The following is a 25,683-nucleotide window of genomic DNA, read 5'->3' on the forward strand; positions in this document are numbered from 1 at the left end:
GATTAGTAATTATAATAAACATGAGACAAAAATGGTTATTGGTTAGAGATGGAGGGCTATTGAAGACTATTTTAAGATATAAAGTCATTGTTAGGTGTCTTTTGGTTTTTTTTTCTTAAAAAAAAAAAAACAGAATACAATAAAACCTCTATTAATGTTGGAACCGTAATATTTTATTAATTTAGTAAGATATTATTATATTGATAAATAAATTAATAAATTATTAATTTAATGATTTGGCTTATATTCGTAAGCAACTTTGAAATTAATGCATCGACCTTCAAAATTTCCATATCCGTCCACTTTACCTATTTGAATAAAACAGAAACAAAGACCTTCAAAATTTCCATGTACATTCACACATTAATGAACTTGTCAAGTTCAATTTACATAATTGATCACTATAAAATGTCTAATGATAAATTTTAAAATCACAACAACTATGGCTTCTAAACTAAAAAGTGTTAAAAAAATTAACATTAACCAATCAATAACCAAAACTGTTACGCAAGTATAAGAGAGATCACCAAGGATGCAGTGGGTTGACAAAACTTTCGATTTCAAAGTTAGTCAAGGAACAATATTAAACACTCTTAAGAGATCATCGGAGTTCCTATCGGATAACTTTGACAAAGATGGATCTTCCAAGCGTCACAAAGCAGCCAAGTATCCGGACATGGAGAAAGTTGTTTATGAATGGTTTCTCCAACATCAAGAGCGTGTGAGTATAACAGGAGAGCTAATCATAGAGAAGGCGGTTGAGGCGTTGAAGTTTTTATATCCACAGGATTCTTCTGAGCATAAACTTTCACAGGGCTGGCTTGAGAAATTCAAGTTAAGGCATGGTTTCAATCGTATCGCCGATTCGGAGAAAGTGGTTCGCTCGACACACATGCCATGGAGAATAAATTGGAGTCTATAAGGGAAAAATTAATGAATTTCCAAAAAGATGTTCTTAATAGACAATTTTTTGTTGCAATACGAGAATACGGTGTCTCAACTCTTAAATGCATTGGGGAGATTTAAAGATGAACTCAATATAGATTTGATGTTCACAAAAAAAAAGTGACTATAGATTCAGTTTTTACTAGACAATCCTATAATTTTGGAATATTTTAGTAATTATTAATTTATAGTTTCATTGGTACTAATATATTTACATCGGGATTTCAAAAAAAAATATTATCTTATTATTTTATCGATTGAGGTCCATTTTTGTACTGGTCCGGACAAATTATTAATTTTATCGATGTTATTAATTTATCAAGTATTAAATTATAGAGGTTCTACTGTATATATAAAAACATACTGTTAAGCTTCAAAAAAGGTTTAAGAGGGAGATGATTTGGGTTCAAGTTTCATAGGAGTCAGACGTTAAAAAATTGCCATTAAAAATAGTAGCCACATATCTATGTAACTAACTATACAGAAAAAAACCGAATAACTAAAAACTGAATTAAAATAACTAAATTAACTAATTGTTTGTGTTATAATTGTGTTTGCGGTTTGCTTATGATTTTATGATTATATGTTTATACGACAGAGAAATAAACCAACCCAACAACCACCAAAACCTAACTTTTGTATTTCATATTTTTACATATTTTTTTTTTTACATATTATATCAGAAAAAAGTTTTGCTACAATTTCTGAGAAAAATAATATCCTTTGCCTCAATTTTTCTGTATAAATTAACAAGCTTTATGCTTTTGTTTCACCTAATTGAATCTATTTCTTCGTTGTTGTCTCATTGTTGTCGTAATATTGTTACAATCGTAGCTCATGTGGTTATACGTGTAACTTCTTTTGTAGTAGTCACAGCTCCTATTGTCATAACCGTATCTCATGTCATTGCATTGTTGCCTCTTGTTGTTGAAAACATAATGAACCGAACGAACACGAACAAGGCCTTATTCGTGTTCGTTCGTTAAGGAAATAAATGTGTTCATGAACACTTACCGAACGAGATTTTATGTTCGTGTTCGTTCATTAAGGAAATAAGAGTGTTCACGAACATAAATAAATTTGGCCAACGCGGCGAATGATAAACGTGGATGGCCCAGAGAGTAGCACTGGAACTTGAATCTCTTATTGTGAAACCGAGGTCGATCGTATTTATCGATGTAAATAATGAGAAAGGAAAAGGAAATGATACATAAACAAAGTGAAATAAGGTTTCCTAGTTTAGTTATGGTAATAAAATAAATAAAAGTTTAATAATATAAAAAGTATAGATAAAATATATGAAAGTACAAAAATCTTTAATTAAAACACAAACATACGAACATAATCGAACGGATATAAAATGAATGAAAGTTCACGAACACCTTACCGAACGTTCACGAACACAGTTGAACGTACGAGACCTCTGTTCATGTTCGTTCATTTAACTAATCTAACGAAATTTCTTGTTCATGCTCGTTCGTTTATTAAATGAACAAACATAAACGAACTTCCTGATGAACGGTTCACGGACTGTTCGCTGAATGTTAGGTTTGTTTACAGCCCAATATATATGTTTTCCCTTTTTCAAGAGAATTTGTAATCGCAAGGGAGTATGTTAGCAAAGATTTATTATGTCGATAAGATTTATTGTTATTATATTTATCAAACTGAGAGTTATGATTTGGTTATGTTTTCTTTCAAATATATCCTTCTTACGATACTATACATAGTATCTTATGTATTTTCAGTTTTCACTACTTTATAGAACAAAGCTTACCAGAATTAAGAACAACTTTTTATATTTATTTATTTATTTATTTTTGTAACAACGACTTTCTTGTATTAGGCTACTGCATTTCTCAAATTGGAAAACCCCGTTGGTCCACTCCGGCCAGACTATGTTGTCTTAACCGGGCCCACACTAACTTCAGAATTTGGCTTGGGCGTTCCCCCGGAAACCATACTGCTAACTGCCACTTTACAGACGTTGTACTACCACAAGTTTTGGCTTGGGCGTTCCCCCGAAAACCTGACACCTTTGCATTACCTAATCCACCAAACTGAGAGCCACAAAGTTTTTCTTAAATTAAATTGGGGGCCCAATAAGGTGCCCATTGGCCATCACCTTATTCTTTGCCAAGTTTTGGGGGCCCAAAACATCACCAATAACCGACCCATAACATAATCGCCATGACTGCGGCTGTTCGGAGAATCATCTTTTAAATTCTGTTCAAAGATGAATATACAGTTAACCATCGGCCAGAGATGAATAAATGGTATGTCAAAATACTACAAATTATCAATATAATTGAAGCTTAAAAATTGCACCATGAATGGACCGTATAAAACACCTGAATACCAAACTTTCGCCGCCAATCTTAAATCCTGTGCAGCAAACTCCAACGTCAAGCTCGGAAAAAGTCTTCACAGCACTGCAATCAAGTTAGGTCTACACTCTTGTCTATTAATCTCCAAAGCACTGCTGAACATGTATGCAAAATGTAACCTTCTTGATGATTGCCATAATCTTTTTACTCAAATAACCCATCCTGATGCTGTCACATGGAACATTATATTATCTGGTTTAGCGGCTACTCGGGTTAATGACACAGAGGTTATTAAATTGTACAATGGGTTGAACTTGGGGCAACAGGCTAGTTCGGTTACGGTTGCTATTGTTTTACCGGTTTGTGTACGGTTGAAGGGGTTGATGTTAGGGAAGAGTGTTCATGCGGGTGTGATAAAGGCGGGTTTGGAGTCACAAACGCTTGTTGGGAATGCTCTGGTTTCGATGTATTTGAAGTTGGGGTGTGTTTCGGGTGATGCATGTAAGGTGTTTGATGAAATGTCTGAGAGAGATGTTGTGTCTTGGAATGCTATGGTTGCTGGGTTGATGGAGAACGGGTTGGTTTTTGAAGCATTTCGGGTGTTTAAACGCATGGTAAAGGAAGGTATACAGCCTAATTATGCTACAATCGCGAATATTCTGCCTGTTTGCGCTTCGGTTGAAGGTGATCGTATGTACCGGTTCGGGAAACAGATTCATTGTTATGCAATGCGCAGGGAAGAACTCTTTTCTGACATTTCGGTTGTGAACTCTCTTGTGGGTTTCTACTCAAAAACCGGACGAATGAAAGAAGCGGAATTGTTGTTCAGAAGAATGAATTCAAGAGATTTAGTTTCTTGGAATTCAATGCTTGCCTGTTATACCACAAATCGCGAATGGTTGAAAGGATTAAAATTGTTTCAAGAGTTCAATTCTCTGAATTTAACCAAACCCGATTCCGTCACCATCCTAACCGTTCTCTCAGCTTGTGCAAATTTACAAAACTTGCACGCGGGTAAGCAAATTCATAGCTATATTATCCATCATCCTAGCTTATGTGACGTTACATCGGTCGGAAATTCCCTAATAAACTTTTACTCAAAATGCGGTGATCTGATATCCGCTTTTCGATCTTTCTCATTAATACATAAAAAGGACCTGATATCATGGAACTCAATACTTGATGCACTTGCTGACGGTCGGCTTGTAAAAGATTTTATTCAGCAGCTACATATTATGTTTAAAGAAGGCGTAAAACCCGACTCCATAACTATCGTAAGCGTAGTTCAACTCGGGGCCGATGCTTCTAAAACGCGTATGATTAAAGAAGCTCATGGTTATTCACTAAGATCTAATCTTCTTTTTGCAAGTAGAGAACCTACTCTTGGTAACGTGCTGATTGATGCGTATGCCAGATGCGGTAAAATCGAGTACGCATCAAAAATATTCGAGAGCTTATCTGGAAATAGGAATGTTGTGACGTGTAATTCGTTAATATCCGGATATGTAAACAGCGGGTTTCACGATGATGCTGAGATTATATTCAAAAACATGATTGAAAGAGATCTAACCACTTGGAATTTAATGGTTCGAGCCTATGCGGAAAACGGTTATTTTCATCAAGCCGTTGATCTGTTTCTCGATTTGCGGAATCATGGAATGAAACCAGATTCGATGACTATTATGGGTATTCTTCCGGTTGCCAATCAAATGGCGTCGATTCAGATGGTGAAACAGTGTCACGGGTATGCGGTTAGATCTTGTTTTCAAGATGTTCAATTAAACGGAGCGTTTTTGGATGCGTATTCAAAATGTGGAAACGTAAACTCCGCATGTAAGCTCTTCGAGTCAACTCGGGTCAAAGACCTGGTTATGTATACGTCTATGGTCGGAGGGTATGCGGTTCACGGAATGGGTGAAGAAGCTCTTCGCGTTTATTATAAAATGGTTGAAAACGGCGGAAAACCCGATCATGTGATAATAACGTCTATACTATCTGCTTGTAGCCATACAGGGTTAGTACGCGAAGGTTTAAAGATTTTCAACTCTTTAAATGATGTTCATAGGATTAAACCAACGATGGAGCAATACGCTTGCGTGGTGGATCTTCTTGCACGCAACGGTCGAATTAACGATGCGTATAGGTTTATTACTAGTATGCCGGTTGAACCGACTGCGAACGTGTGGGGCCCGTTGTTGGGTGCGTGTAAGAATTATCATGATGTGGAAATGGGAAGTGTGGTTGCGGATCGCTTATTGAAAATGGGGGCGAATAATATGGGGGATTATGTAGTGATGTCGAATATATATGCTGCTAAAGACAAATGGGAAGAAGTGTTGGAAATAAGGCGGTTGATGAAGATGGAGAATTTGAAAAAGGCGGCTGGTTGTAGTTGGATTGAAGTTGACGGGAGGAAAAATGTGTTTATAGCTGGTGATACGTCTCATCCGTTGAGAATTAATATTGTTAATGCGTTGTGTAACTTAGATAAACAAGTTAAGGATCAATTTCAGTTCTGAATAAGTTGGTTCTAGTGGTGGCAATATTGACCCATTTAGAGGTCAGACGGGTCGACCTGGATTGTGTTTTACCACGCAACGGATCAATTCAGTAACTTTATCGAAGATTCAAACGGTACTTCTCAGGTCAAGGATTACGCGCTTTTCTCGGTGTTGTGTCTTTCTCTGCTTTCTGATTTACACAGGTTTGTTCTATGTTAATTTTTATCTATTGGATTTGATTTTGTTCTTTAATTTATTAAAATGTAATCTAGACTTAGATTATTTGATTATGTATATTGATTAGATATTGGTCACAAGGCAGAAAATGAAAGTCAAACTTGACAAAAGTAAAAGGCCGTTAATTGGCGGTTAATGACAGTTTTCTGGTTCCACAAACGAATGGGTATAACGACCTTGTTCGTGCCGTTTCATATACTATAAGTAGGCGCAAAATTGCACGGATATGCTGATCGATACTATAATCTAAAAAGGTCTGCATTGACTTTCGTTGACAGACCAAATTTATCCAATTTGATCCCATGGTCATGGTCTTGTTCTTGATGCATGATTAATTCGTAATTAAATGTTCTTGATATCCAACATAATTGATATTGTTTTTGTATGGATTTCGTAATATGATTTCATTTTTCTTGAAATCTATTTCATGTTATAGTAACTGCAGATGTCTAATTCCGAGCTGATAAAAATGGCGTCATATAGCATGAAAAATACGAGACCTGAAGACTTGAAGCGTGTTGTAGAACAGTAGAAGCATACGCAGCCAGATGAGATGGCTGAAGTTGGTGAGAAGATGACAAATGCAACCCCTGAGGAGCTAGCTTCTATGTGTAATCGCGCAGAGGCAAAAATAAATTATCAGTTAAATGTAGCCCATATGCTGAAGCAGAAGGTAGCTTAATGTTAATGTTTTTGAAGGTCCTATATACAAACCATTACTTTGGCAGGAAACAAACATTTTCCTATCACATTGTGATAGTTTTTATGTATATATGCAGTGGCGAAGCTTGACCCGAATGACCGGGGGGGGGGGGGTCGAAAACGTATATACCAAAATTTTATATATACGAAAACTACATATATAACACTACTGAGCGAAAAGTTCGGGGGGTTGGGCGCCCCTCCCCGCCCTTCTATACTTCGCCACTGTATACAGTGGGAACTATTCATGTAATGGCAACTGATGCGAGAAATGGTTAAGCTCTTGAAGTGAGTAATCTTTAAATTGTTGTGGTTATAAAGTTATGTTATCTAACTTGTTATTATATCTATCAAACTGATGAAATATATAAATCATTATAATGCAGTGTTGGACTTGACAAAAGCACTTGATTTTTCTCTAGATGATGAAACTATCGCACATGTATTAAGGTATATGATCATTGACTAGAAGTCTAAAATATTCTCTTTCTTTACTGTTTCAAACATACAAATCGGGTCTATCACAAGCATCTTCATTTGTACATATTTTCATTTGTGAAATTATAGCTTTTTTGTCTGCTGATACAGGCCTGCATCCTTTTAGAATATTTTAGTTCTTTAGTGTCAGGATTTTGTATTTCATCTGTTTGCTATTCATGCCAATGTTAAATACTCTATTGGTGATTCGTGATTTGTTGTACGTGAATGGTCACTAACTGTCAGATGTTGATTTCGTTTCATAACTGTTAATAAGGTGGAATTAGATCATCCTTACGTTTGAATACAGGATCTCATGTTCAAAAAGTTTTGATAAATTTGGTTACATGAACAACAACCATACCCAGTAAATACCATAAATAGCAAAGCTACTTATAGGGTCTGGGGAGGGTGTGATGTAGACAGACCTTGCCTCTTTCCATCGGGATAGAGAGGCTGCTTCCAGAGAGACCATCGGCTCGAAAACGAACAACATACCAACACACCAAGTTAAAGTATATAGAAATAAGAAGTCACCCATACCAAGAAAGTGATCAGAGAGGCACAATATAATGTAAATCGTGTATAATAGCATACAACATCATTTGGGCATAAACACAAGAAGGCAATCACCGGCAAAGTCCCTTAAAGAATAAGAAAAACCCACGTCCCTGAAATATACCTAAAACCTTACTGCAATATCCTCTAGAAGTCCTTAGCCCTAATTCTACGCTTCCACGAAGTCCTATCTTGGACCATGTACTCAGAAAGATGCAACTCTAGGTAGTTAAACTTAACTATGAATGACACATCAAATGATTTATTTATTAGAGGTGACCCATTACAAAACTTTATGGACCCAATCAGAACACTAATGATTATCCTTGAAACATAGGATCCGATTAAATAACGATATTTGATTTGGTTTTGTGCATAATATCAGTTGCTAATTCAGTGAACATTATTTTAAGTTTAAAGTGACACAAAAGAGACAGCTGCCTTTCTTCTTGTAATCTTATATTTTTGTTATTTGTCAGATGCAAGCCCAAGTGAATCAGAGGTTGATAATGTCAACTATGGGGCAAGGTTATCGAAGCCTTACATGGAGGGGGAAGGGGCGGTAACGTCATTCCGGTCAGATTAACTAGTACTGGCTTATGGAAAAGTATAGCTAAGGTGAACAGCGACTTTTGCAGCGCTGGTTTAGACCTGAATGACCACTTGGTTCAGGATACCTCAGGGGAGCACGACGGCGAATGGAGATGGAAGAGTGGCGGGCAGATTGTGGATTTTTCGGTCAGACAAATCAGGGTTGATTTGGAAGAGATGATGCAGCCGAGCACCCAGATTCAACAGTTCAAATGGAGTAAAATCGCTGTCCCGAAGGTGAATCTTTTTGTTTGGCGGGCTGTGAATGAAACTATTCCGACGGCAGTAGCATTGGCGGAGAGGGGAGTTCATTTAGGGGATACGCGATGTGGAGCCTGTGGTGTAGCGGACGAAACGGTCAGTCATTTACTTGCCTCCTGCGTCTTCGCACGAGCAGTTTGGTGGCAAGTTTTTGTCTGGTGCAAAATACCCATCCCGGCGTCGTTCGATTCCCTTAGTCAAATTCTCTCCCACTGCTGCAGCCTTGATGTAGACAAGAAAAAGGAACAGATTATGTATGCAATCTGTCTTATGACCGTGTGGTGTATATGGATGCATAGGAACAATAAGCTCTTCAACGGGAAAAACAATTCAGTGAGTATGGTAGTGGAAGAAATAAAGACTGGCACTTTTTGGTGGATGAATAGAAGACGAAAACGTACGGACATTGATCAGCCTGGAAGATTGGAACAGCTTCAGCGGTTTTAATTTTGCTCAACTGTTGTTTTTTGTTCTTTTTTGCTTTCTGTTCTTGGGCCTTTTAGCAGCTTGCTAAAGGCTGGTTGTTTTATTTGGGTGAAATGAAAGTCTTCTTTAGCTAGTCAAAAAAAATTTATCTTACATATATACGACAACAAATTTTTGGATGATTTAATTACGTTCATTAGGTCACTAAAAATGTTTTATATGAGAAACATCATATGTAATGTGGCCTTCCGGTATCCATCGGGAGGGAGGGCTTGGGAGCCACTTGGGACGCCGGGTGACACTTAAACACACACCCCCCCCCCCCAGCCCTTCGTGGGATGCTTGGTATCATGCTCTTGATCGCCCCAAGCTGCTGCTTCTTCTTCTTCTTTTTTTTTTTTTTTTCTTTTCTACCAAGTCTTTTAAATTACCATCTTTAGCTTGTAAAACTCTCAATTTCTTCTGTTGAAGGCATTTTGTGAATGTTAATGAGTAATTACATACCGTCTGACATAATTTTGTTCTCTGCTTGATGTAAACTACCAGTTGGTAGGTGTTAATGCACTTTAGGTGATAAGTGCATGTCTCCCATTTTGTAGGGTCTTTATTGTACATATATTGAAAGATAGTCCTAGCTTTATCCTTGGACATTTTGTCCAAGTTTTAGGATAGACTTTTGTCTGAGTTTTGTTTCGGACAAAAGTCAGAGTTTTGCTTTGTGTAGTTTGTTTGTTCGGGCTTTCTAGTTTGTCTTGAAAGTCCGGGGTTTGCCTTGTATTTATACCTTAATGTGGAATAGACAAGGAGGCGATTCTGTGTGACATTCTGTGCACCTAACCCTAATCATTGTGTGTGTTTTGTCTGGCGGCTACTTTGTGTGAGTGACGTCATTCATCTTCCTCATCAAGAATACTCAGTGTATTCTTGATTTCTCTCACAAATCTTTGTATTCTAGTGTTTCATCTGCAGTGGTTAATCATCAGGTGGATTCCGCACACCTGTTGGTGGCTTTAGTTGAGTGAGATCTTGGATTAGGAGGCCTTACAAGTGGTATCAGAGCAGTGTGCTCATACTACTGTAGGTGTTTCTTAGTTTGAAGGTTTTTGTGAGAAAAAGTTCAAACTTTGATAGGGTTTAGTGAGTGTTTAGTGAGTTTCTGTGTTTTATTCATGATTCTTCATTCATCTCTAGTGATTTGATGATGGATTTTGAGTAGTTTGGTGATTTTTAGTGTTGTTCTTCATCTGGGTTTTTACAGGGGTTTTGGTTCTTGTTCATACAGTGTTGAAGGTTGAAAAAGATTCCTGAGTTTGATCTTTGGGAGATTTGTCCGTGGTTTAAATTCTGTGTTTGTGTTTCCGGGGTATTGTTGAACCAGTGTGAAGTCACATTAGGGAGATAGTCCGGAGATTGGTTACTAGATCTGAGTTTTGAGAAACTCTTACTTGTTCTGAGTTTCAAATCTCTAACTCTTGTCCGATTTTTAAACTTCTCATATTGTCCGAATTTTACCCTAGTTTATTTAGGTCCGATTTTTTTTCCTCTTTAGTTAAGTCCGAATTTTACCCTAGTTTATTTAGGTCCGAGTTTTTTAGATCTCTTTTATGTCCGAATTTTTTTGTTTAGTCCGAACTAGTCCGAGTTTTCTTTGATCTGAGTTTTATAGGTCCGAATTTCAACCTTTAGTTATTAGTATTAGAGTCTGATTTTTAACTTTTATCTATTATTAGAGTCCGACTTTTTACTTTTATTCTTGTCCGAACTTTATGTCTTCTTAGAGTCCGACTTTTCACTTGTTATTAGAGTCTGAGCTTCATAGTTCTTAGGGAGTCCGAAGTTTAAACCCAGTCCGAACTTTGTGTTTCATTAGGAAGTCCGAGTTTTTCTTTTGTTAGGGTGTCCGAATTTTTCTTCTTTTATTAGGTGGTCTGAGTTTAAATTCCTAACAGTGTAGTGTCTGAGTTTTTTTGTTTGTGTTTTATTTCAGGTTTTTGTGATCCGGGTTTCACACTCTGATTAAAGCTCAGACATTTCACTCCGTGTTTTCTCCCAGAGTTTGGACTTAGAAAATCTTTTCAGTAACACAGTTCTTACTTGGAAACCTACTGTTGTTTCTGAAATGGCAAACACCAATCTGACTGCAATGGTGCAAAACCTCAAGCACAATGCTGAGGTAGGAAGTAACGACAAACCTCCTTTGTTGATAAACGAGCTTGATTTTCCTGAGTGGAAGGAGCGTTGCGAAAGATATGTACGAGCAAAAGACATCAAAATTTGGTTGTGTATCGTTAAAGGATGTGGAGCTACTCCAGTACGTACGTTAACAATTGATACGTATTTGGCACTCACTGACGACCAGAAGAAATTTTATGACTGTGAAGAGAAAGCTATGTCAATGATAACGATGGCTATGACACAACCTATACTTCATACGTTCCGTAAGGCTATGTCAATGATAACGATGGCTATGACACAACCTATACTTCATACGTTCCGTAAGAGAAGTAGCTCAAAGGAATTGTGGGATAGTATGATCCAGCGATATGAAGGAAATGAAATGTACAAGAAGCGACGTCTCGAACGTTTGAAGACTCAATTTGTTGTGTTCAAGGCTTTAAGAAATGAATCATTTGATGACACAGTGAACCGATTTTATCATCTGTTGAGCGAACTTGATAGAAGTCAAGAGGGTATCTACACCGAATTTGAGAAGGTTGAGAAGTTTTTGAATTGTCTTTCCAGAGAATGGAATATGTACACTGCTTTGATTACAGAGGGTGTTCTCTATGAGGAGCTCTCATTAGAAGAAGCTGTCCAAAAACTGAGGGGTTATGCTTGGAATATGGAAGATCAAGCATCTGATTTTGAGAAGATCCAAGATCCTCAGTTATATAAGGCTTCGAAACCAACGGATAAGGGTAGTAATAGTGGAGTTGGTGTTGCCTTGTATTTGGAGAATGAAGGTCCTGCAAGTGAACACGCCTTTATAAGCAACAATGACAGTTCAGGTGAACAACCAATTCCAATCAAGGGATGTACTCTTCTAGTGGAGCTCAGAAATCTCAAGGAACAATCTTGAACATTCCTAAGATAGACGCAAGCTGTTTGAAGTTGATTGAAGAAAACATGAGTCTGTTGGCGTCATTCATGACTGCCTACGAGAACTTTTGTCTTGGGAAGCTCGTTGAACCGTCAAGTCTCGATGAGGACTTTGATCAGATAGATCAAGACGAAATGGAAGAACTTGATCTACAACTCAATATGGCACTGTTAGTCCGTAGAGCGAAGAAGTTTCTGTTGAAGACGGGTAGGAAGTTCATAGGAGGTCAGACAAAGACTCGAATGGGAGTCGACATGTCAAAGGTAAAATGTTACAACTGCGGTATCTACGGGCATTTCGCACGTGATTGTTGAAAGCCGAAAATGGAAAGATCTGATAGAGACAATAACTCTCGAGGAAATAATTCAAGACCTCACAACAATGCATCAGCTGCTACCTCTAACTCGAGTGCTCGTTCGAGTGGGTCTGAAAATCTTACACCTTCGACAAACAATGCTATGGTGGCTCAACCTCTACAGAGTGTGACTGAGCCTTATGACTGGGGTTGTGCTTTGGAAGACATCTCAGGAGCTATTGTGTCACAAGCATTTATAGCTGAAATTGTGAACGAAGAAGTGTATGAAGAGGTTGTCGAAAAGACTAGCATTGAGGAGCTTGCGGTTATAGCTGAGGTTTTTGGGGAAGAGTTGGATTCGGGGAATGTTGCTGAAAATGAAGATCCCTCAAATGTTGAGTCTGTTGAGAAGTCTAACAAGACAGAAGATGGAGAAAAGGGAGAACGCTTTGAATTCAATATCTCCACAGCTGAAATGCAGCAATTTGCGGATGCAGAAGCTAAAAGGTTGGAAGAAAACTCCGTTGAAAACGAGGCTTGTGCATCATGGCTGGCATTGAGGTAAAATCATCTTCTGTAGATAAGCGATGTGCTAGTTGTGTTGAGTTTGTCACTAAGATTGATAGATATGCACTTCATAACACAAACTTAATTGCAGATTTAGAAAAATCCAGAGAACTCATTGCTGTTTTGTCTAATTCGGATAAAGAACACTGAATTAAGATAAAAGCGCTGAAAAATGATATCTCTGAAGTTGAGAGACTTGTGGCTCAGGGAAATCTTAAAAATCAGGAATTAAAATCTGAACTTGAAATGAATCAAAATTGTGTTTTGGAAAAGAACAAAATCATTTTGGAAAAAGATAATCTGATTTTAGATTTGCAACGAAAGATTGAGAAGTTTGGGGATTCATCCGAAGTGATGAATTTCTGTATTAACAGCCAACGTCTCAAAGAATCTGAGGAAGAAATGTTTGGCATTGGATATAGTAAGGTGCCTCCACCGGTAAACCATAACTATACATCGATGCCAAGCATTGATCCTGAATTGGCAAATTTTGTGCGAAAGACCCCTCTGACGGTTGAACCGCAAAGTGAGTCAGAATCTGAGCCAGATGAAGTTACTGACTCAGATCAGTTGAAGATGAGTGGAGTTTCAAAGAAAAATGAGGTAAACCTTGAAAACATTGAAAGTTTGATAAGCAATAAGATTTTGGAAATGTTTAATCAAGTTCAAAATGTGAAGTCAAAACCAAAGTCACGTGGGAAAACTAAAAAGGCTTTGAAAAATATCCCTAAAACTGAGTTTGTTAAAGGGGAAGATTTTGTCAAAGAAGAAGTAAAGATCGAAACAGGTTCCAACTCTCAGTTTGTGAACCAAATTTTGAAAAATTTCCACCAACGCCTCATCATCTTCGACCAATCATGAAGAACGTCCAAAGAATGCTGCAAAAATTCGCAAATGCTATAAGTGTCGTGGGAAAGGACACTTAGCAGCAGACTGTCCAGATGACAAGGGTAAATCTCTTGTTGATCCTGATCAAAAGAAACCTTTTGTTGAAAAGCCATAAAATGAAGCAGTTAATGTTGAAAAGAAAAATGGTAAAAATCAGAAGGTTGAGAAAAACAAAGTAAACAAGAAGTAAAACCAGTTGTCAAACCAAATGTTAAATCACAACAAAATCAGGATCAAGAGGAGAAACCCGTTGTTATTCACCGTGGGGACAGATCGGAAAATACATCTCAAAGACATGATACTCGTGAGAAAACCCCTCACAGGCGACAAAATCATGTTACCTTCCAAGTAGTTGAGAATGACCAACGCTCTGGAGGTTCGAACAACAACTATGTTAGACCTCATGCACAGAACAGATTCGTGAATGACCGAAATGCGTCACCCCCCCCCCCCCCCCCCGATTTCCAAATCAAAGACCGCATTCGGATAATCATCCACGATCATTCTCAAGACACGAAGATTCTCCTAGATTTGGTAGGAATTTTGAGCCACCCAGGAATCAAAATTACAGTTACCAAAACTCTGGAAGCCGAGGGTATGGAAACTCTGGTTATACCAATAGATCGTCAACTCCGTATAATCCACAATTTGCGGGGACTCATTCCAACAATTTCCGAAATGGAAGTGGTGGACATAGAGGCGATGATGGTTATTTCAAAGAGTTTTCTTATGTTGACGAATCGGGACGACCCAAGACCATCATGGCTTGGGTCCCACACTCTAACTAAATTTTTTTGTTGGGGAGTGTAGGAGCAGCTGAAGAGGGCTATCTATATTTGGTATATCGATAGTGGCTGTTCCAGACACATGACAGGAAATAAAGAGTTATTGAACAATTTTAAACAAATTCGTGGTGGTTATGTGAACTTTGCCGGTGAAAAGGGTGGATACATCACCGGTGAAGGCTCTGTGTCAAATGGAAAAATCACGCTGCATAAAGTGAACTACGTTGAAGAATTGAAGCATAACTTGATGTCGGTTTCTCAAATCTGTGATAACAAGTACACGATGCTGTTCACTGATAAAGCTTGCTTCGTCTTGCGTCCGGGATTTGTTGTTCCTGAAGATTGGATCGTTATGAGGGCTCCAAGGGTGAATAACACATATGTAATGGACATGTGCCCATTGGTCAACTCGTCTGCTCCAGTGACTTGTCTACTTTCAAAGGCGACTGAAGATCAATCGTATCTATGGCATAGGAGAATGGGCGACGTGCATCTGCGAAAAATGAATCACTTAGTGAAAAACAACTTAGTGTTGGGGGTTCCTTTACGTAGTTTCAATATGCACAACAAATGTGAATCATGTGAAAAAGGAAAAATCAAACGAAAGCCTCATAAACCGAAAACAGTTAACTCGATCCAAAAACCACTTGAATTGCTTCACATGGATCTTTTCTGCCCGATCCATGTTGCTAGCATTGGTGGGATGTCTTATTGCTTGGTTGTCACTGACGAATTCTCACGTTACTCATGGGTATTTTTCTTAAAAACAAAGGATCAAACTGCTAGTATTTTAAGAGACTTATTCAAACAACTTGAGAAAAATTATTCACTTCCTATTAAGAAAATCCGAAGTGACAACGGCACTAAGTTTAAAAATCATTATATGGATGAGTTATGTTGGGAAATGGGAATAATTCATCAGTTCAGCGCTCCATATGTTCCTCAACAAAACGGAGTTGCAGAACGGAAGAATCGTACCCTGATTGAGGCGGCCCGCACTATGCTTTCTGAATCAAAATTGCCAATTTTCTTATGGGCCGAGGCGGTAAACACTGCATGTTATGTGTTAAATCATGTACTTACTGTGAAAAGAGAAGATAAAACGTGTTATGAATTGCTTGAAAACAGGAAACCGAACCTATCTGGTTTTCAACCTTTTGGGATTAAGTGTGTTATCAAACGCACCAAAGATACTCCTAAAATGGGGGAAGTTGGTGAAGTGGGGTTCTTTTTGGGATATGCCAATGGAACTCTGTTATGGGTGAAATTCTGAGCCCATATCCTGATTTCGTATCTTGATTTTTTATTAGTTGTATATGATCAGGATACCAGATCAGGATACCGGATCAGGATATCGTATCAGGATACCGGGCCAGGATATTGGTAATATCCTGAGGCAGTATCCTGACTATTACTAACGATTGGCTTGTAAAACATTGGTTGCAAGGTACCAACGTTTAAAGACTTGATCTACCTGAAGATTCGCTCAAGGTGGTTGAAAAATGGACGTTGATGGTGGAAGAATGGGTCTTGTGACGGTCAGAAAGGCATATTCCGCGAGAATATCGGATGTTGGTCAATGTTATTGACATTGTAACGGTTATATAAGCTAAAGACCCGGTTTTGTAGTCAATAAGCACGTGGAAAACAAGTAGAAAGAGTCCCCCAACGTTCAGAATGGAATATTCCCATCATCCCGGAATAATAGGAGAGTTAGTTTGTTTTTTGTAACTATATAAAGGGGCGATCGGATCATAGGTAGACACAACTTTTCACATACACTCTTTCACACACTTTGCTCTCTAGTCTCTAGCAATCATTACACACGAACACTTGTACTCAAATCTCATTGTAACACTTAGTTGATCCGTATCATATCCTGCACTGTATCCTGAAGTTCGAAGCAATAAGAAGAACAAGGCAGCTGCGATTGTCAGCTCCCGAGGTTTTATGCCGGCGATCTAGATTGATCAAGGGCTTTCCTCGTACATCACGTGTCAACCTTTACTTTTCTGCTCATTGTTTGATCACAGATACAGCTCTATATCCTGAGCCGTATCCTGAATACTGTTTTTCTAAACAACTTAACCAACATATTTTCAACACACTTTTTAGCACACTACCTCACTTAACTAATTTGAGCACTTAATTGCTTTGGTAATTTTTGACCAAAACAATTTGGCGCCCACCGTGGGGCAAGTGGTGCTATCATTACTAAAAATCTTTGTGAAATCATTAATCGGTTTTCTGTTTTCAAAACTTTTTGCCACATTATCTGCAATGGCCTCAAGATCAAGCATGAGCTCTTCTACTGTGTCTGCTATGACTTCTGCTACTACTGGTCCGGTGCTTCCACCATCTCCTCCAAGGATGCAATCTTCTTCACAACCTCAGGATATTATCCCTACCCAGAATATTCAGGGATCTGCTCTGATTTTAGCTTCAAATGATGAAATTCTAACCTTGTTTGGAAGTGTGCAGGAACAAATGAGGCAACAACAGGAAACAAACCAAATGCTGTTAAGAGAGATACAACTCTTAAAAGCTGGTTCAAGCAGATCCACCGAAGATATCGTCACTCCGCTACAACCCAGAGCTTTGAACTTTAGTTCAGCAGTATATACTGAGGATAATCAGGGCAATATCATACCGAGTCGTTCTCAGAGCGATATTCCGGAGATACCCTTAACGGCTAGAATGTCGACTGTGAGGGATCCAGGATATGCTCCAGGATACGCTCCAGGATATGGCTAGAATCGCCAAAATAGTAACTTGTCTGTTAACACCAGTATCCTTGTTACTAATAATCGTGGATCATTGCAGGATACAGGTGTGACATCAGCGATAACCAGAGAGCTTCAAAAGTTGAAAGATATGATATCAAGTGTTCCTGGAGTAGTGCAGCCTATACCGAAAGTATCCCAGGATAGTCACAGGATATCCCGATTTGCTCATCCAATTTGTGATGCTGAAATTCCAAAAAAATTCCAGACTCCCAGCATAAAGTTGTATGATGGGATGACAGATCCTGAGGAGCATATTGCCCAGTATAGGGAAAGGATGGAAACAAATTCAATCTTACCAGAACTTAAGGAAGCATGCTTATGCAAAGGCTTCGGTTCAACTTTAACAGGATCGGCCTTAAAATGGCTTTTAAATGTTCCACCTTATTCAATTACATCATTTTCTCATTTAGTTAATTTGTTTATCAGTTAATTTTCTTGTAGCAGGAGCTTTGAGAAACTAACAAGTGATCTTTACAGGATAACACAGGGACCTCAAGAATCCCTGTGGGACTATGTTAACAAATTTAGTAGAGAATCCCTGGATATCCCGAACCTTGATGTTGCCACGGAAGTACAAGCATTCAAGATGGGACTGCAAAAAGATTCCCAATTTTATCAAGATCTTGTGATGAATCCTTGCAGGAACTTAGATGAAGCTCGGAATAGGGCTTTGAGATATATCAGGCTAGAAGATGATAAGAAAATGCAAGAGAGGATGAATGCATCCTCAACATATGAATCAACTAACAAGAAGTCAGAATCCTCGTACAAACCATACCGCTCTAAGCCGTATGGTAGAAATGATAACAAGAAAGTGAATGCTGTTGAAGACGAGGATCCTGAGGAGTATCCTGAGTTATCTGAATATTGTTTTTCTGTTAATATACCTGAAGTAATGTACGCTATGCAGGGTTTAGGAGACAAAGCCAGGTGGCCTCGGAGGAATCAACAAAAGGCTGATTGGAAGGATAAGTCCAAATGGTGTGCCTTCCATGAAGATTTTGGACATATTACAGAGGATTGCATTGCTCTGAGGAAGGAAATAAGCTATCTCCCGAGAAAAGGTTATCTGAAGGATCTCCTGGGAAGAAAGAAAAACAAGGGTCAGGATACTGAGAAGGATCCTGAATGAGCAGCATCACCTCCTGCGGATGCCAAGATAATTAACTTTATTTCAGGTGGATCCGACATTTGCGGGACTTCATATTCTGCGGCCAAGAGACATGCAAAGGAAGCTAAAGCCGAAAGAGGGGAAAGACCGACCACGATGACGACCCTCACAGCTGATAACAGGGATACTGTGCAGGATCCTCACCATGATGCTCTCGTAATAACATTGTATGTTGCTAACCATTTTGTACGCAGGATATTGGTGGACAACGGTAGCTCTATCAATATAATTCAGCTGGAAACATTAATGAGGATGAATGTATCACCGGTGGACATTACTTCGAAGTCTACTGTGCTCGTCGGTTTTAGTAGAGAAGCTAGGAATACCGTAGGAGAGATAAAGTTACCAGTATATGTTGAAGGGGTCAACTCGATATAACGTTTCTGTGTGATGGATTCCCTATCCTGCTATAACATCATACTGCGCAGGCCATGGATCCATGACATGAAGGTCGTCCTATTAACCTATCATCAGTGTATTAAGATCCCTACTCCTTGGGGGGTTGTCAAGGTGGAAAGTGATCAACAGGAGGCAAAAGAATGTTATTCATCCTCAATGAAATCCTCAACCAAGCCTAATGCAGCATAGTAATTAAAGATGCGGGCCTAGGATATCGTGGAAGCTTCAGAGTAGGATATGAAGAAAATTATCATGGATCAGGATAATCCTGATATCTCGATGCTCGTAGGAACTAATATCCCTCAGGATATTGAAGAACAGTTAACTAACTTTTTGAAGTGCAGGATGTCAACATTTGCATGGAAGCATGAGGATATGGTAGATGCTACTGCCGGGCATGAGATGTTAACCTTCTTGGATGCATCCTCAGGATTTCAGCAGATTCAAATGGAGCCTTCGGACCAGGAGGATACTGCCTTCATGACACCAACAGGTATTTATTGTTATACTGCTATGCCTTTCGGTTTGAAAAATGCAGGTGCAACATACCAGAGATTGGTAAACATGATGTTCAAAGACAAACTGGGGGACACCATGGAGGTATGCATCGATGATATGGTGGTAAAATAAAAAAAGGCTGAGGATCACCTCCAGTATATTAAGGGAGCGTTTGATATCCTGGATCAGTATAACATGAAACTAAATCCTGCTAAGTGCCATTTCGGAATGGGGGCAGGAAAGTTTCTAGGATATATGGTGACCAAAAGGGGGATAGAAGCGAGCCCGGAATAGATCAAAGCCATTCTAGATATCAAATCACCTTCTAACATGAAGGATGTTCAAAGGCTGACAGGACGAGTAGCAGCGCTAAACAGATTTATCTCAAGATCCTCCGAGAAATGCAAGGAATTTTATGATATCCTGAAGAAAAACAAGAAGTTCGAATGGGGAGAGAAGCATGAAGCAGCCCTGCAGGATTTGAAGCATTATCTTTCAACTGCACCTCTATTGATGAAGCCTGAGAATGGCGAACCACTGTCCCTATACCTCGCAGTATCAGGGAATGCTGTAAGTGCTGTCCTTGTAAAGGATCATGAAGGTCAGCAATATCCTGTTTATTATGTTAGCAAAAGTTTATTAGATGCTGAAACTAGATATTCTCATTTAGAAAAGTTAATATTAGCCCTAGTTATGGCATCAACTAAGCTTAGACATTATTTTGAGACACATAGGATTCATGTTAAAACTAATTATCCTGTTAAGAATGTGCTTAGGAAACCTGAGATGTCGGGTAGAATGGCTAAGTGGTCAGTAAAATTAAGTGCCTATGATCTAATATACGAACCTAGAAATGCCATAAAATCCCAGGCTTTAGCTGACTTTGTGGCTGATTTCAGTAGTGATATTCAAAATGAGTAGACTTAGAAGTGCAACAATTAGGAGAATCTTCAGAATCCTGGACATTATATACTGATAGAGCATCTAATGTTAGAGGAATAGGATTGGGAATACTACTGAAATCGCCACAGGGGGACATAATACCCCAGGCTATTAAGTGTGAATTCCCTGCTACTAATAACGAAGCAGAGTATGAGGCTTTAATTGCAGGGTTAGAACTAGCTAAAAATATGAATGTCAAGAATTTGCAAGTATATGTTGACTCCTTGTTAATCACTAACCATTTTAATGGATCCTATGCAGTTAAGGGTGAGAAGTTAATTGAATACCTCGATATTCTCAAAAAAATTAGCAGGATATTTCGATGTTTTTACACTTGAACAGGTACCAAGGGAAGGTAATGCTGAAGCAGATGCCTTAGCAAATCTAGGATCATCGGTCAGGATACCAGAAGGAACCCAGATACCAATGTTAGGGCTGGATTTTTATAATACATGATCCTTACATGTGATCCTAACCAGTGATCCTTGTTTCTTTGGCAGATAGTGATCCTCAGCAAAGTTCCAGGATCAGGATCACGGACCATCATAGGATCCTCATGCTAACAGTTGCTTTCATTGAACTTAATGTCATTTTGCAGGAATGTCTAGCAGGATCCGCTCTTAGCATCACAATCAAGGGACGCGTCTTTACAACTTTGGCATATGCTTAATCAGAGATGAACGTTGTGAAGGATATGGAAACTTGGCATGATTTAAGGGCGATAATTTAGGCTAGATTTACTTTTATTTCTAAAGGGGTAATGAGCTGATTATTAGTTTGTTTACCTAAAATAGGCCACTCACACTTGTATATATAACACTCTTCCCCATTCAGAAGACACACAACACAATTCTCACACGCTTAGACACACTTTACGATAGTGATCCTTGTACTCAGCTCATTATCATCCGGAGTTGTAACCATATTTTCATATATTGAAGTTGGTGATCAGTAGTTGCCATCACCCGAGGTTTTTTATGCCGGAGATCATTCATTGATCAAGGGCTTTTTCCTCGTATAAATCCTTGTGTCATTCGCATATTTCTTATCAAAGTGATCCTTAACTTCTTCAACAAACCAAGCATTATTCCCCGTTTACTTAGAGTTTGGTTGCATTATCCTTGTGTGATTTTTGACCAAAACAGTTTGGCGCCCACCGTGGGGCAATTGGTGCTTCATTCATAAGAAAACTTTCTGTTAGAAATCATTTCAAAGAGTTACATGGCTTCATCATTGAAGAATACATCCACAGCGATGTCGGCAGTCAATTCATCTACTGGCATTCCACCTTTGCCTCCACCACCAGCTGGATCTCAGAAAAATGCTGAGAAGAGACCAACTTCTATCTCCTTTAAACCATCATCTTCTGCTCTAACTTCTTCTGTTCCTAGTACTAGTGATATATTTACTTTGATTTTGCAGATGAGGGATCGTATGCAGCAGCAGGATGAAACTAATGACAGGATCCTCAGAGAAATCGGAGATCTCAAAAGGCAAAAGAAAACGGCAGAGGATCATTCCCCACTAATGCCCAAATCATTGAATTTTGATACTCCAACGATTACTTCTCAGCCACCAGAGGTCCCAGACATTCAATATATGGGTGGATTAAGAGGAGTGCATTTCAGCCCAGCAACAATGACTCAGGCATCAGGATCATATTTTCAACCGGCTGGATCCTACGCCCAGCATTTGGGGTCCTTCATGAGCTTAGGATCCTCCTTTGTCCCAGGATCATCCCAGGTTCAAGGATCCTCCTTCGTTCCAGGATCATCCCAGGTTCAAGGATCCTCCTTCGTTCCAGGATCATCCCAGGTTCAAGGATCCTCCTTCGTTCCAGGATCATCCCAGGTTCAAGGATCCTCCTTTGTTCCGGGATCGTCTCAGATACCAGGATCCTCCCAGATGCCAGGATCCCTAAAGAGTTTGCAAACAGGAAATCTAGATGTCCATCAAGGAGATTTTATTCCAATGCAGACCATTGCTTCCACTGGTCCATCCATTATCCCAGAATCGCAGCAATATGGATTCACACCAATGTTCCTAACTTGAACCCGATGGGAGGTAACACCTTAAATAATTATCTTACCACTAACCATGGATTCATGCAGGATACAGGTATCAATCATGCTATGGCCAGGGAGTTACAGAAGCTGAAGGATATGATCTCAAGTGTTCCAGGGGTAGTCAAGCCTATCCCGGAGATTGCAGATGGAAGCCATAAGGTATCTCGTTTTGCACCACCAATTTGTGATGCAGAGGTACCCAAAAGGTTCCATATCCCTACTATGAAGCTGTATGATGGTACAACGGATCCTGAAGAGCACATAGCACAATACAGGGAGAGGATGGAGATCAATCCAATCCCAGAAAAGTTAAAGGAAGCATGCCTATGTAAAGGATTTGGATCCACCCTTACTGGATCAGCTCTTAAATGGCTGCTAAGTCTTCCCCCTTACTCTATCACTTCATTTGCTAATTTAGTTAATTTGTTCAATAATCAATTCTCTTGTAGTAGAAAATTTGAAAGATTAACTAGTGATTTATATAGGATAACTCAAAGTCATAATGAATCATTAAGGGATTATATAACTAAATTCAGTAAAGAATCCTTGGACATTCCCAACTTGGATATGGCCACGGCTGTTGAGGCCTTCAAAATGGGACTGCTTAAGGATTCATTGTTCTATGATGATCTTGTTATGACACCGTGAAGGAACCTAGATGAAGTAAGAACTCGGGCACTCAGGTTCATCCGGCTAGAGGATGACAAGAGGATCCAGGAGAGGCAAGTAGGATCCTCAAAACAGGAGAAGCAAGGATCCTCTTTCAAGAACAATAAGTTCAAATCCTACCATAGAAATGACAACCAGAACGTGCATGCTGTTGACCAGGAAGAGGATGATGAGGATTATCCTCCGATTTCTGAATATTGTTTTTCTGTTGACAATCACGAACTAATCCTTGCAATGCAGAATCTAGGAGAAAAAGCCAGATGGCCCAGAAAGAATGACAAAGCATCCGGGACTAAAGACAAGTCAAAGTGGTGTGCATACCACGAGGATTTCGGGCATCTAACTGAAGAATGCATAGCATTAAGAAAAGAAATTGGATATCTGCTAAGCAAGGGACATTTGAAAGAATTGTTGGGAAGAAAAAAGCAAAGGACTCAGGATCCTGAAAGGATCCCTGAAAAGGCTCCAGCCCCTCCGGCGAATGCACAAGTGATCAACTTTATTTCCGGAGGATCAGATATTTGTGGTACATCCTTCTCGGCAGCCAAAAGGCATGCAAAGGAAGCAAAAATGGATAATGGAGAAAGACCTATTCGAACATCAAGTGTCTCGGAAGGAAAGACGATAACGTTTGATGAGGATGATCGCATTAACATCCAGGATCCTCATCATGATAGTTTAGTTATTACTCTCTTTATTTATAACCATTTTGTCCGCAGGATCCTTATCGACGGAGGAAGCTCAGTAAACATTATCCAGCTTGATGTTCTAAAGAAAATGGGTATCCCAGAATCAGACATCACACCAAGATCCTCCGTGCTTGTGGGATTCAGTGGAGAAACGAAGAAAACTCTGGGGGATATTAAACTCCCAATCTACGTGGAAGGATTACATAATTATCAAAAATTTTGTGTTATTGACTGTTTATCTTGTTGCAATGTTATCCTTGGCAGGCCCTGGATACATGATATGAAAGCAGTCCCATCCACCTACCATCAATGTGTGAAACTCCCTAGCCCATGGGGGATAATCAAGATCGACAGTGATCAGCAGGAGGCTAAGGATTGCTATACCTCATCCATGAAACCAACCTCGAAGCCAAGGGAGCAATAGCAATTACAGTATCCTCCAAGGAGTGTCTTGGAGGCAAGGGAACAGGATGTGGACGAAATCCTTTTGGATCCTAGTGATCCTGAATCAAAAATCTATATCGGATCAGGGATCCTTGGCAAGTTGAAAGAAGACATAATATCCTTCCTCAAAAGAAGAAAATCTACCTTTGCATGGAAACATGAAGATATGACAGGTATATCTAAGGATATTATCACCCATAAACTTGGCATTGACAGGTCAATCAAACCAATCCATCAAAAAAGGAGGAAGTTTGCACCAGAAAGGAATGCCATTATCCAGGAAGAAGTAGAGAGACTACTTCGAGCAGGTATGATCAGAGAGGTAAAATATCCAAAATGGTTAGCCAATGTGGTTGTTGTCCAAAAGAAAAACGGAAAGTGGAGGGTATGTGTCGATTTCACTGATCTGAATAAGGCATGTCCCAAGGATCCTTTCCCATTACCCCACATTGACTCCATGGTGGATGCAACGGCGGGGCATGAACTGTTAACCTTTATGGATGCATCATCTGGATTCCAACAAATTCAGATGGAGCCATCTGACCAAGAGGATACGGCCTTTATGACCCCAACCGGTTTATATTGCTATATTGCCATGCCTTTTGGACTAAGAAATGCAGGTGCAACATATCAAAGGCTGGTGAATATGATGTTTAAAGACCAAATTGGACAGACTATGGAAGTGTACATAGACGATATGGTAGTAAAATCAAAGAAAGCTGAGGATCACCTAAGGGACTTGGAGGAAGCATTTGATATCCTTGATAATTATAACATGAAGCTTAATCCTTCGAAATGTCACTTTGGTGTTAAAGCAGGTAAATTTCTAGGATATATGGTAACTCAGAGGGGCATTGAAGCAAGCCCGGAACAAATTAAAGCATTGATGAATATCAAATCCCCTGCCAATGCTAAGGATGTGCAAAGGCTAACAGGCATGATAGCAGCTTTAAACAGGTTCATATCAAAATCCTCAGAAAGATGTAAAGAATTTTATGATATCCTAAGGAAAAACAAGAAATTTGAATGGACTGAAAAGCATGAGAATGCTTTACAAGCCCTTAAAGAATATATGTCCTCAGCACCAGCATTAATGAAACCCGGAAAAGGAGATGTGTTATCCTTATACCTGGCGGTATCCTCAACCGCTGTAAGTGCTGTCCTTGTTAAGGATCACGAAGGTACACAACATCCTATTTACTATGTAAGTAAGAGTTTACTTGATGCAGAATCCAGGTACTCACACCTTGAGAAACTTATTCTCGCATTAATTATGGCATCAACTAAGTTAAGACATTATTTTGAAACCCACATTATTGTTGTTAGAACTAATTTTCCAATCAAGAATGTCCTCAGGAA

General features: G+C 39.1%; 3 protein-coding genes across 4 annotated transcripts; all 3 read left to right on the forward strand.

Annotated features, from left to right (window-relative positions):
* The first annotated feature begins 532 nt into the window (after nt 1-532).
* LOC110925190 (CENP-B homolog protein 1-like) lies at nt 533-922 on the forward strand. The gene has a single exon (XM_022169158.1). It carries the CDS (start codon nt 533-535, stop codon nt 920-922), a length of 390 nt encoding a protein of 129 aa, XP_022024850.1.
* Nucleotides 923-3,102: 2,180 nt separating this feature from the next.
* Nucleotides 3,103-9,212, forward strand: LOC110922658 (putative pentatricopeptide repeat-containing protein At5g08490). Of its 2 annotated transcripts, none has more exons than XM_022166907.2 (4): nt 3,103-5,976; nt 6,447-6,683; nt 7,099-7,162; nt 8,227-9,212. In XM_022166907.2, the coding sequence occupies exon 1, from the start codon at nt 3,275-3,277 to the stop codon at nt 5,789-5,791; it is 2,517 nt and encodes an 838-aa protein (XP_022022599.1). In that variant the 5' UTR covers nt 3,103-3,274; the 3' UTR covers nt 5,792-5,976; nt 6,447-6,683; nt 7,099-7,162; nt 8,227-9,212. The 2 variants fall into 2 exon arrangements, with proteins under 2 accessions (XP_022022599.1, XP_022022600.1); XM_022166908.2 differs by having other exon boundaries at nt 6,456-6,683.
* Nucleotides 6,564-9,046, forward strand: LOC110925189. The gene is made up of 3 exons (XM_022169157.1): nt 6,564-6,621; nt 8,227-8,309; nt 8,420-9,046. The coding sequence occupies exons 1-3, from the start codon at nt 6,564-6,566 to the stop codon at nt 9,044-9,046; spliced, it is 768 nt and encodes a 255-aa protein (XP_022024849.1).
* Nucleotides 9,213-25,683: the final 16,471 nt, after the last annotated feature.

This window comes from Helianthus annuus, chromosome 17 (assembly GCF_002127325.2).
Source record: "Helianthus annuus cultivar XRQ/B chromosome 17, HanXRQr2.0-SUNRISE, whole genome shotgun sequence".
NCBI classification, from domain to species: domain Eukaryota; kingdom Viridiplantae; phylum Streptophyta; class Magnoliopsida; order Asterales; family Asteraceae; genus Helianthus; species Helianthus annuus.